This window comes from Vigna unguiculata, chromosome 10 (assembly GCF_037176805.1).
Source record: "Vigna unguiculata cultivar grain cowpea cultivar isolate G323 ecotype 2 chromosome 10, ASM3717680v1, whole genome shotgun sequence".
NCBI classification, from domain to species: Eukaryota; Viridiplantae; Streptophyta; class Magnoliopsida; order Fabales; family Fabaceae; genus Vigna; species Vigna unguiculata.
Window position 1 is genome coordinate 50848756 of NC_140801.1, and position 13277 is coordinate 50862032.

The following is a 13277-nucleotide window of genomic DNA, read 5'->3' on the forward strand; positions in this document are numbered from 1 at the left end:
TTAAACATATTGGTATGTAAAACCACACCCTATTTCTCTGTACTAATTTTCCACACAAACTCAGTTCACAATGTAAAACAACCATGTCATTTCATGACTTGAGATTTTTGTATATTCTGTGATCAATATTTGGTTATGGGAAAGTCAAGAATTTGAAAATGACTTAATATCTCAAAACTGTTAGTGGGGATTGATTTTTATAAACCATCCAAAGTATACTTGTTTAATTTTCAAACCTGTTTTATCTTTAGGTAGCTAGATTTTATGGCTGCTGGACCACCAACTTTGTGTCTGCTTGCACATCCTAATATTATACAGTTCCGCCGTAGAATAGAATGTGTTTGTTTTTTAATCACGAACTTATTTAAAGCAAGTGCAGAATTCTGATTTTTTTTAATGGTGTTATTAGGAAGATTGTACATGGCAACATTCCAGAAAATGCCATAAATTTCTGAGCCAATATTTCTTAGTCTTAGTATTATTAGTCTTTGCTTTGATCGTTGACATGTCACCAGAGGACAGTTGGAGATTCTTATTTTGTGATTTTAGCATTACCGCAAGTGATTTTCATTAACCCCACTATTTCCTGATTGGGGTTGGTAAAGGAAGGTGATATCAACACCAAGCTCAAAACGAAAGTTAACTCTGATTGATTTGATATGAAATTGTTGTCATGTTTTCTTGCTATTCTAGAACATTGAATTAATATGGATAAGCCAATTACCAAATTATTTATCCAAGATTAACTTTGCTACAGACACCAACCTTGTCCCTAGAACTATGCTATTGTCTTGTTTTGTTGTTGGTAATTTTTCTCTGTTCTTTTTAGGTGTTGTTGGCCATGAATGACCGAGAAGTTTCAAGCTCATAAACCTTTCCCTGAATAACTTTCCATTGGTATATTCTAATAAATTGGAAGATAAAGTCACTAAAATGGACCATATCAGTCAGCAGACACCCACCTTGTCCTTAACTGGTTAGTTAAGTTCTTGGCTATCTCCAACCTACTTCAGGACAAGCTTTTAGTCATTTATTTTCTTTACTTTATTCTCCACACGCAAAATGAAAGTGGCTTAAAAAATTACAAGGAAATACAAAACCAGGTACTTAGCAGAATGAATCTATATCCATTGCCACAGTTTTGGAAAAATTTAATACACAACACACAAGTTCTATAAAAAACAACCACTTGTCAACATGTGATAGAAGTCAACGGATCAAGTCTAAAAATAATTTGGCGCATTTCACTTTCAAAATCACTAGTTTTTCAAATGAATTTGGATGTAAGAAGATGGAAATCTCAGAACCAGATGATAGAGTTCAATTATGTTCTTTAATCTTCATTTTGCTTCAAGTGTAAGGCACCATTTGAAAGGCCACACTTTTCAATTACAACGTGGAAATTTCAGAACAACGCTTCAATTTTAACTTGCTTCACACCTAAGGCTCAACGAGAACGGCCAAATTTGTCACGGTATAAGGTAGAAAACTTGGAAAAATCTCCATAAACTGTGAAATATGTGTTAAATTTAAATAGGCTGCCAAAGGTGTGTGTATGTACATGTAATTAGAATAATTTAAAGAAGTACGTGAACGAATTTAGGCACATGTAACATCAGTGACCAGTACTCAATAAAACATGTTGGAATTTCTAGAAAGAAAATATCAAAATCAAACTACACGCCAAAAAAAAAATGAAAAAACTGAGATGTATATCGTACATTATTTCTCTTTCTCTTTCTCCTCCTATGATGTTTTTGTTTGTATAACAAAACATCGAAGTCCTTAGATTTTTACATCAGGCTCTCGGATTAAGTACTGTCACTTGAAATTTTTCAGCAACATATTGTTCCCGGAGCCATTTCATGTTCGAAAAATTATCTACACGTTGTTCAAAATGAGAATTTTATGGTAAATAATACAAGGAATTTAACCTGAATTTTTAATCTCCCTATCTATAGCTACGAAGAATTGAAGATGATGAATCATGCAAAACTGGTATCCATGACCGTATCTTCACTGTGCTTCTTTGGGAGAGTAAAGATTTGTGCCAAGAGTTTTGTACAGAGCAGTGTCAGAATAAACAGGTTGAGACCTCAAGGGCTTAACTCGGCGTTTGTGGCGACGACTTCTTCGTTGCCGGTGGTGACCCTTTTCTTTTTTCTCTGCCTTTTCTTCTTCTTTGGGTTTTAACTCCTCAATTTGGTTGATCTCAACAACATGGTCATTTTCTGTTACTTTTTCATTCACTTTGGGTATGTCTTTGTCTTCCTCATTGGGCACCACATAGACAAAAGGGCCAACTGGGATGTCTTTCAGTTTCAAGAGAGGCTCTAAGGTTCGAACCACTGTTCTCATGGTGGGCCTACCCTTTGCATGGTGGCTCAGACATTGGTAAGCCAAAGCTGCAAACTTTTTAGCCCCTTCAATTGAGTATTGATCCTCAAGTCTTGGGTCCATTATTCTCTCCAGTTTGTAGGAATCTTTCAACAGAGGCCTTGCCCATTCCACCAAATCCTGCTCTCTGCTGGGTCGTTTTTTGTCCACGGATTTCTTTCCTGTGAGGAGTTCTAACAGTACAACTCCAAAGCTATATACATCACTCATGGTCGTCAAATGGCCTAATGAAGAAGAAAAAAGGGTGTTAGTATAATCAATAAATGAAGGTTTTGATTTGATCAAGGTTTTGAAAAAAAAAGTCTTTGACTGTGATTGTGATTCCGGTCGCAACATGTCAGTTTTTGAAGTCAATGCGACCGAAATTAGGCTGCATCATCTTCCATGAAGGACTGATGAAATCAAAATCGTGATCATGACAGTGATTGGTTTTGATGGATGGAATTAAAGGGGTTGGCTTGAGATTGGTTTTGTGTAATACCTGTCATGATGTACTCAGGGGCTGCATAACCTTGCGTGCCCATAACACGAGTTGTAATGTGTGTTTGATCTTTTTCTGGCCCATCTATTGCTAAACCAAAATCTGAGAGCTTGGCATTGTAATCCTGAAGAAAATGAGTTTACACATGTCAATTTTGTGTAAATTTGAATCGGTTGAAAGATTGTGATGTTCTTAGACTGAGCGAACAAAAGGGGCAGAGAGAACTTACAGCGTCGAGTAGAATGTTTGAGGACTTGAAATCTCTGTATATGACTGGTTTTTCTTCTTCATGAAGAAACATAAGTCCCTTAGCTGCCCCAAGTGCTATTTTGATTCTTGTTAGCCATGGCAAGGCTGCTACATAACCTGCATTTTAAGAGGGTAACCATTTTTGTAAGAAATCATAGAAAATGCTTTAACTTTTTTGTTTTGTCTTGTTTCGCTTTCTTCTCCCTCTTTGAAAGGGTATGTATGCAAGTACCTTTGAAAAGTTTTTCCTCCAGATTTCCCCTCTCCATGTATTCATACACAAGAAGCCTGTGTTCATCTTCGCAGCAATAGCCAATTAAGTTAACCAGATGGCGATGCTTCAACTGCCCCAGAAAGATTACTTCAGCCTACAAAAAACAAAAAGAATTAGTCAAATTTGTTAAAGACAGAGGAATCGAAAATTGAAGAATTAGAAATTAGCAAATAGCAAATTCTTACCAACCACTCTCTGTGGCCTTGTTTTCCATCCAAGTTTAAGGCTTTAACTGCCACAACCTGAGCTTTCAACCCACGCTTAAAACTGTCATCGATAAACCCTTTATACACTTTCCCAAACCCACCTTCCCCAAGAATGTTGGATTTGTTAAAGCTGTTTGTGATCTCCTTGAGCTCCTGGTAGGTGAAAATACGCAGATTTGATCCCACCAGAGAATTGGACAAATCACTCATGATAGAGAGTGATGAATAATCGCTGAGGCTTAAATCAGAGAGGAAGATTCTACTTGATGAAGACTTTTTCGAAACTATGTTTGGAGCATCCAAAGGTGGTTGGTTCTTGGCCTTGAAACAACCTAGTATTAAGGATCTCCATTGAAGCCTCTTTGAAGGCATTTTTTTTTTTGTATTAAGCTATGTTTGCCGGCTAAAGTGTGTTTTTGTTACCCTTTTCGAGAACTGCAAAATTATGTTAGATTGTTCTGCTTTTATAGGTGTCACAAGACAAAGGCATAAAGGTTTTGAGGTAATTTTTTAGACTTTGCTAAAGCATTTGATTTCATTATCCTTGTGTTTTTGTTTTTTTTTCTCCCGTGTAGGCCAGGGTAATCGATATAATCTATTTCATGTCACTTGATGCAGGACTTTGTGTTATATATTATTAGAAAATAATAGCTATAGTATGTGGCTACCTTTGTAAAGTAATGTAAATGGTTTTAAGGTTTTGTTGTGGTTGGTTTTTCTCCCGTGTGCTAAAAAGTATATATCTAAGTGAGGCCATGTGATTGAAATTGGAAATAGTTAATTGATTCAATTCCATTGCTGAAAATAACACCTCCTAAGAAGCTTCTTCCACAAGAACCCTGATGGCTTGTTTCTTCATCAAATCAACAGTAAGCAAACAAAGCAAATTCTAGATACCGTGGAACACGAGGCTTTACTCTTTACTCGTCAACCTTCATTCTTCGTTACTTGCCATGGCTTCAAATTTTATTTAGGTCAAAAATATTGATTATAAGGAACTACTGGTTCAATGTTTCTCAAACTAATCTTGTAGCAATGTGAGTGTTGTGACACATCTGAATATATCCATTTTAATATTTTTTTAGCATAAAAAAGCAACACTGTATACAACTATCTCTCTTTCTCTTACTTTTTCGTATTTTATATATGTACAAATTACGAGGAACTTAACAAAATAGAGAAGGGGCCACACTTTGTTGGAGAATCATTTCCCTAACATTAGACACTCTAGAAGCTTAGTGAAATTCAGATATTACATAGTAAAAAACATGAAATTGATATAAAATTTGGATTATAGGTAAAGAAGGATTAATTGAGTGCAACTTATAATAAAATATTGGCTTAATTACGCCTTTTATCTTAATCTTTATTGAAAAGTTGTAAGTAGGTTTCCACTTTTTTCTTTTTCAATAAATCTTAATTTTTGAAAAATTGACCCAATTAGATTTTGTTACAAACACTAAAATCTTGTTTTTAAATTTTTAAATATTACTATTTTTTTTGCAAAATTTGTTGTTTTTTACATGTTAAGTTTTGTAGTGTAACATATGGACTATCAATGTCATGTAGTCTCACGTGCCACTATCAATCCCAAATGTGATTGACTTGTATTTTATTCGATCCTTATATATCTATAACAATATATAAATATATAAAGGGAATTCTTCTTTTTGTGTCTATTTTTCAAAATACCGATTTTACCCTTTAAATATAATAATTTATTAAATTTTTAAAAATTGACTGTTACTTTTACAAACTTTTTATAAAATTGGATGTTTTTCTGCTTCTTTATTTATCAATGGTTATTCTTTTAATAAATATAATTTTAATTTATATATTAACTTAATAACATTATAATATTATCACCTACTAATATAATATCAAATTTATGTATTTTTTTTTTTCAAATTTTGGCAGTTTAAGACCTAAAAATACATTACTATTTAGAAAAAATAAAATGACTTAATTTTGTCCTTTGTCGAAAATCTTTTGACCCAATATCAATGTATTGAAGAAATCTACTAATGAAACAAACACACTATATAATGAAAATATAACATAAATACGAGTTTATGATTATGTGAAGAAAGATGTCCACCGGTGGCTCAATTAAGAGAAACAAATTTAAGGGTACCAAATTAAATTTTTTATTTATAACTTTTTTTTTTAAATAAATACATATAATGGTAGAATTAAAAAAATATGACTATTATTCGTTATTATATCATATTATTATATCATGATACTAACCATGAATATCATTTCAGATAAGCTTTTTGTATCTCATTAATTTAATTTGATGAAATTTGTATCATGAAGACGTTTTTTCCGGATCGTGTTCTAATGAATTTTTAAATTCATTATATAAAACTTTAGAAACTTTAGAGATTTGATTTTCATTGTCTTGAATTCTTGGTTCTCATGAAAAGTTTAGTTAACATATATGTATTGTTTTCATCTTTATCACAAATCTCCTTCTTTAAAAAAAGAATCATTTCTTTTACTCTTTATCTCATCTCAACTATTTAGAAAAAAATAAAATTTATATTCAGAAATCACAATTATCACAATGCAAGACATAACAAAATTTATACCATTTTAATTAAATAAGCAACAAAGTATAAATTCAAAACTTAGAAAAAAAAAATTATCATAGACAGCAGAAAACACAAAATTCCTAAATTTCATAATTAAGGGTTATAATAATTTAGGAAAAAGTATAATTAGGGTTCATACCAATTTTATAGAAGAATCCCTAAAATCATAATTAAGTTTATACTAAGTTGAGATAAACTTAATTTGGAGAAACATCCTAAAAAGATTCATAAATCTATACATAACTCATAATAAGATACTAAACTTGATGTGTGAGAGATCATGCAATAATTACTTCAATCTCAATTAGAGATGGCAAATAAACCCGTGCCCGTGGGTATCACCCGAACCCGTCCCCGTTTTGACGGGGAATCTCCGCTTTGACTGGGTATGGGTATGGGTATGGGTAATACCCGAAATTTTCAACTGGGGATGGGGATGGGGATATATATATACCCGCCCAAATACCCGTCCCCGCTTAAATTACTAAACTATTTATAATTTATTAAATAATCTAAAAAATATATATAAATAAATAATATATTTACACATAAAATATAATATAATATAATATAATATAATATAATATAGTATATATACATATAAATAAAATATACTTTTATATATATATATATATATATATATATATATATATATATATATATATTTACACATATACATGTAATATAATATAATATAATATAATATAATATAATATACATATAATATATATACATAATAATATAATATAATATATATAATATATACGTATAAAACAAATTAATCATTTAACTAGTGAAATCTTTTATAAACAAATTTATAACATTACAAATTTATAAAAATTTAAAAGAAATATATATATATATAAAAGCATAAAATATCTACGCATATACATATAATATATATACATAATAATATAATATATATTATTATATTTATATTATTATATAATATAATATAATATATACTTAAAATAAATATATATCTATAAATATATATATATATATATATATATATATATAAACATAAGATATCCACACATATAATATATATACATAGTAATAATAATATAATATAATATATAATATAATATATATAAATAATTATATATATATATATATATATAAACATAAGATATCCACACATATAATATATATATACATAGTAATATAATATAATATATAATATAATATAATATAATATAATATAATATATATATATATATATATATATATATATATATATATATATAACATATTTCTCATTCTCTTTGTTTTTTGTTATACACTTTGTTTACTCTCTCAATTGTCTGGTTTGTTTTTCAAGATTTAATTTTGAAGGTAATTTTTCTTCTTCTTATTACATAATTTTTACTCTCTGTACATGGTTATGTTCAAATAGGTGTTCCTCAATTTCATTCTATGAAATAATTTTTAGGTTACACATTTGATTATCTTTATTTATTTATTTATTTTCATGAAAATGTTTGACTCTTATTTTGTAGCTCTTCTTTTTGTTACTTTGGTTATACACTTTTTTACTCTCTTTTAATTGTTTGGCTTGTTCTTTAAGGTTTAAGCAGATCTTCAAGGTACTTTTCCTTTTATCATAATCTTAATTATACATTTTTTTTTCCGTTATGTTATGTTCAAATGGATATTCTCAAATTTGGGTCACACATTTAATTATCTTTACTCCTTTATGATAATTTTATTTATTATTTATTTTTTGTTTCATGATAATGTTTAATTCTCAATTTTAAGTGCTCAATTGCATAAATCCTTAATTTAATTCAAGATCAAAAGATGAAGAATCTATGTTTAAATTTGAATTATTATTAATTTAATTTTGTTATTTGTGCTATTTCGTTTAAGTGGTATAATATAAATTTTTAATAGTATAAAAAATATTTGAAATATTTTTAAACTTGATTATTGGTTTTCCTTTTATATTTTGTTAAAAAAGAAATTAACTTTTTTACTTTGTTTGATTTTTTTTTGTTACGTATGTTAGTTTCTAGAGAAAATGAGCACAGGAGATCAAGATTTGCAGGTACCAAGTCCACCACAGTGTTCACAACAACCAACTCCCTTTCAAAGTTCCAATAATGACAGTCAATCTCCATTGAATCCATCTACGCAAACACCTTCAGAAGTTCATGATGAAATACATTCAACAACACAAGTAGAGCCTGAGAAAGGGAAATTGAAAAGTGTTGTGTGGGAACACTTTGAAAAGATAAAAGTTGAAGGAAAAGGGGGACAAAAAACACTTTTTTCTAAGATTTCAAGTGGCAAAAAGGAATTGGCTTGTGGAGCTTATAATGAAGAAAATGCCAAGAGGGAACTTGCAACAATGATTATATTGCATGAATATCCATTGTCAATAGTGGACCATATTGGTTTTATTAGATTCGTGACAACAATTCAACCATTATTTCAACTTCCTTCACGAAATACGATAAAGAAAGAGATACTCGGCATCTATGAACATGAAAAACAAGTTGTTATGAAGTTGATAGATACAAATAAAGGAAGAATAGCAATTACATCGGATATGTGGACTGCAAGCAATCAAAAGAAAGGGTATATGTCTATCACAGCTCACTATATTGATGACAATTGGACATTACAAAATACAATTTTGAGGTACACCTTTTTTAATTTATAAATTTTCCAGTAATTTTTTTTATGCACCTCTAGAAAGATTATATGTCTTACAAAACATTGCTTAATTTATAGGTTCATTTATGTTCCCGCACCTCACACAGCTGATCGACTTTGCAATGTATTAGTTGATTGTTTGTTCGATTGGAATATTGATACAAAATTGTCTACTATCACTTTAGACAACTGCAGCACAAATGATAGCATGATTGAAAAAATTAAGGATAAGTTGAAGTTGGACACACTCATTAAGAAAGGGTCTTTGCTTCATATGCGTTGTTCAGCACATATCCTTAATTTGATTGTGAAAGAAGGGTTAGCCGTCCTAAAAGAAGGGGTGGGAAAAAATTCGAGAAAGTGTAGCATATTGGACAGCAACTCCTAAAAGAATGGAAAAATTTGAGGAAACAGCTAGACAATTGCGAATTTCTTTCACTAAAAAGTTAAGTTTGGATTGCCCAACTAGATGGAATTCTACTTACAAGATGCTTGATATTGCCATATGTTATAAGGATGTGTTTTTTAGGTTAAAGCAACGTGAAGCTCAATACACTTCTTTGCCAACTGATATGCAGTGGGAATTTGCAAAGGATGTTTGTCGAAGGCTAAAATTATTTAATGACATCACAGAAATCATTTCTGGCTCCAAATACCCAACTGCCAACATCTTTTTCCCAAAGATTTGTGAGATCAAGATTGCAATAAATGATTGGGTTAAATCTCCTGAGATAACCATTCAAAATATGGCAATACAAATGTTAAAGAAATTTGAAAGTTACTGGAGTGTTATTCATGATATATTGGCAATTGCTTCAGTTTTAGATCCAAGGTACAAGATGGACATGTTAGAATATTATTTTTATAAATTGTATGGTAATGATTTTGATCTGAAACTTAGTAGGATTCGTCAAATGTGCTATGATTTGGTTTTGGAATATCAATCAAAAAAGAATGAAACTTCTTCTTATAGAGCTACATCATTGGAGTTGGGAAAGGATGTTGATAATGATGCGAATGAATTTTTAGAGTTTATGGCAAAAAAGAAAAAATCTAGAACTACAGTTATGAAAACAGAGTTGGATTATTACTTGGAAGAAGATAATTTGCCGGTTACACAAGAATTTGATATCCTATCATGGTGGAAAACAAATGGGTTAAAGTTTCCAACCCTTCAAGCAATTGCAAGGGATGTTTTAGCTATTCCAATAACAACTGTAGCTTCTGAATCTGCTTTTAGTACTGGTGGTCAGATATTAACTTCTCACCGTAGTCGACTTCATCATATTACTATAGAGGCTTTGATGTGTACAAGAAGTTGGATATGGAACTCAAACCATCTAGGTAAGTTACTCAAATTTATTAATATTTTTTGTTAGTATTTTTTGTGAATTCTCATCTAATATTCTACATTTGGTGTTTGTAGGTGTTAAAAAATTAAAAGGAAAAGATGTTCTCATGAGTGAAAATGAATCTGATGAAGAAGGTACATTATATTCTAGTAATTAAAATTTTCAATTTCAATTATTATATCATATCTAATTTTTCATTTTTTTTCTATGTGTAGGTGGATCGAATGCAAATGAAACCACTGATCATTTGTAAAATTAATAAATATTTTGGTTATTATAAAATTTTAGTAATGTGTAATTTTTTAGCTTTTATATAATTATTTGAATTTTATTTAGTTGTTATTTGATACTTTAATTTGAGATTTATACTATTATAATATTTTTCTTAATATTTGACATCATGAAAATCAAAAAGAGTATGTTATTTTAATATTGAATATTTTGATAGTATCATGATTCCGTTGGTGTGATTTTTAAATTTTTTTTATAAAAAATATTTAATTGATATATGGAACAATAAAAAAATGGGTATGGGTATGGGTATAAGAAAATACCCGTTAACCGGTGGGGATGGGGATAGGTCAAAAGTTGTATACTCGTTGGGTTTGGGGATGGGGATGGGGATGAATTTTTATTATGGGGATGGGGATGGGATCATGATACCCGTACCCGCCCCGCCCCGTTGCCATCCCTAATCTCAATCTATGTGTTCTCCAACCTCAGTTTTCAATCTATCTCTTTATATTTATTTCTCCTCACACATTTTCATGATAATTTACACAGTAAAAAAATTTTATAGTAAAAAAAAAATCTAATCTCTTTTATAAATCAATGTCTCTATTAAATTTTTTATTTTATTTTTTATTAAATTTTCATAATATAAATTTAATAAAAATAATATATAAATATAATTTTAAAAAATATATAAAATATATATATATATATATATATATATATAATAAATTAAAAAAAAAATGGAGATCCCCTCTGTCAATACATAATTCCGCCACTGTGTCCCACATAGCTGGGAATATCCATGGGACATGGCATGGTGGTTATAAAAGAAACCACATGCCTCCTTGATATTCTTTTACTGAAAGAGAGAGGTGTTATTGTAATTTTTTTTATTAGTATAAAATTTTCATTTTACCTATTGTCGGTATGTTTGATTCATCTATATTTTAGTTGATTTTAGTTGTGTGTGTTTGTGTTGTTTGTCTTATACCTACAAATTAAAAAATATATATATTTTATATAAAAAAAATATAGTAAGAAATAATAAATGGATATCGAAGAGGAAACATTCATTTAAAAATACATGTGCTTTAAATAACTTTCAAATATTAGTGAATACTTACAAATATTTAAAAAAATATATCTTATAATTTTTTAAAATAAAATCTAAATAAAATTATAAAAATATTAATATATAATATAAATGAAATTTTAATTTTAATTAAATTTAATCTAATAAAATATTCATTAAATTTTAATTTCAAATAAATTTAATTAAATAAAATATAAATTCAATTTTAAATATAATTTTTTATAAATAACGAATATCTACAAAATACACATAATAAATATAGATAATATGATAACTAATCCAACACATAATATAATAACTAATCCAACACATTTATAAATGGGTAGTAAAATATTAATCGGTCACAAGTAACAGATATTTACATATATTAATTATCCACCGTAAATTTTACATGTAAATATGAATATTTTTCTTTGAGTAAAAACACCAATTTATATGGACCACTGTGAGACATGAAAAATCAATACAAGAAAAACCCAAAAAATACAATGGAGAAAAGGAATCCAACATAGAAAAAAGTGAATAACAACATGATAAAAAGAGTCGAACCTCATTATATACAATGAGATATATGACAACAGTGTTCTAGAAAAATCATTACTGTAACATTCGACTAAATTATAAAAGTGCCACACTCAATAATCGAAAATAATTCTATAATCACCATCAAATGATGTCAGTGTTATGCCAAATATGTATTTCTTAAGTTTTTGTTTGTTAGGATTAGAAAATTGGTGAAAGAATTATGAACCGGAGGAAAATCGGACAATTAAAATAAGCTTTAATGTTTTAAAAGTCTTTGAAGCACGAAGAAATCAATGAAAGTTTTGCTTAAAAAGGTGATCATTATAATTGCAAACATTACATCCCTATTTTCAAGTACATTTTTGTCAATAAAATGTTTATTTAAGAGGGAAGATTAAAAATAATTTATATATGTATATTCTTTTCTTAGCTTATTATATGTTTTAGAAACAAAATTATGATATTCTAAACAAATAATAGTTTAGATATGTGATGATAATAATATTTTTTTTAGTTAACTTAACATATAGGTTATAATTTTTAAATGTATTTTTTTATTTTTAAATACAAAAGAATTATGCGTACTGTTACCTAAGCAATTAAAAGATATAACTTTATTTTGTACTATTCTTTCATTTTTTTTTTCTTTTATTTTGGAAAGTTCCTTGCTACCTTTTAAAATTGATGAAATGCATTTAGTTAATTTGTAGTGGGTGACTGAAAATTAAGAATACACGGTTGCGCTGAAAAAAGATACAGACCAAAAGTTGCTACCGTGGCAGACCCTCCAATTTCAAACTACCTACTTCCAAATTCAAAACACCGTTCACAATTACACGCCAACGCACTTATAGATAACTTCTATAGATTAAACTACCAATTCATTTTTTAAATCCTTATTAAACTAATACAATTATATAAATAATATTTAGAGTATTAAATATCCATTAATTTAATTTCTGAAAACATATATGTTACTATCATTGTGAGACTGATTTTAAACTAATTTCAATTTTTAAGAGACTATATACACAACATGATTTGTAATACTTTAAGTAAAGGTACTTATCAGTTTATTTTAATCAAATCTAGAAGAAATGAAATACGAGTTATTGAATTTTAATTGACTTGTATTCTTTTAAACAATCCAGTTCAAATCAGTAATATTGAACTAAGTGGGTCTTGTATTATTTAAATGTAAACATTTG

General features: G+C 28.7%; 1 protein-coding gene across 1 annotated transcript; it reads right to left on the reverse strand.

The window, feature by feature from the left end:
* Positions 1-1690: 1690 nt before the first annotated feature.
* LOC114165864 (Protein kinase superfamily protein) lies at positions 1691-4090 on the reverse strand. The gene is made up of 5 exons (XM_028050477.2): positions 3587-4090; positions 3360-3495; positions 3108-3244; positions 2879-3002; positions 1691-2621 (listed from the first exon to the last, which is right to left on the reverse strand). Exons 1-5 carry the CDS (start codon positions 3977-3979, stop codon positions 2017-2019), a joined length of 1395 nt encoding a protein of 464 aa, XP_027906278.1. The 5' UTR covers positions 3980-4090; the 3' UTR covers positions 1691-2016.
* Positions 4091-13277: the final 9187 nt, after the last annotated feature.

What these genes read in the sequence shown, in the direction of transcription:
- LOC114165864 (XM_028050477.2), bottom strand. Translation starts at nt 3,979, where the DNA reads ATGCCTTCAAAGAGGCTTCAATGGAGATCCTTAATACTAGGTTGTTTC. An exon ending in GGAGGAAAAACTTTTCAAAG is followed by an intron (nt 3,245 to 3,359) that starts GTACTTGCATAC and finishes CTTAAAATGCAG; the next exon opens with GTTATGTAGCAGCCTTGCCA. An exon ending in CAAACATTCTACTCGACGCT is followed by an intron (nt 3,003 to 3,107) that starts GTAAGTTCTCTC and finishes CATTTTCTTCAG; the next exon opens with GATTACAATGCCAAGCTCTC.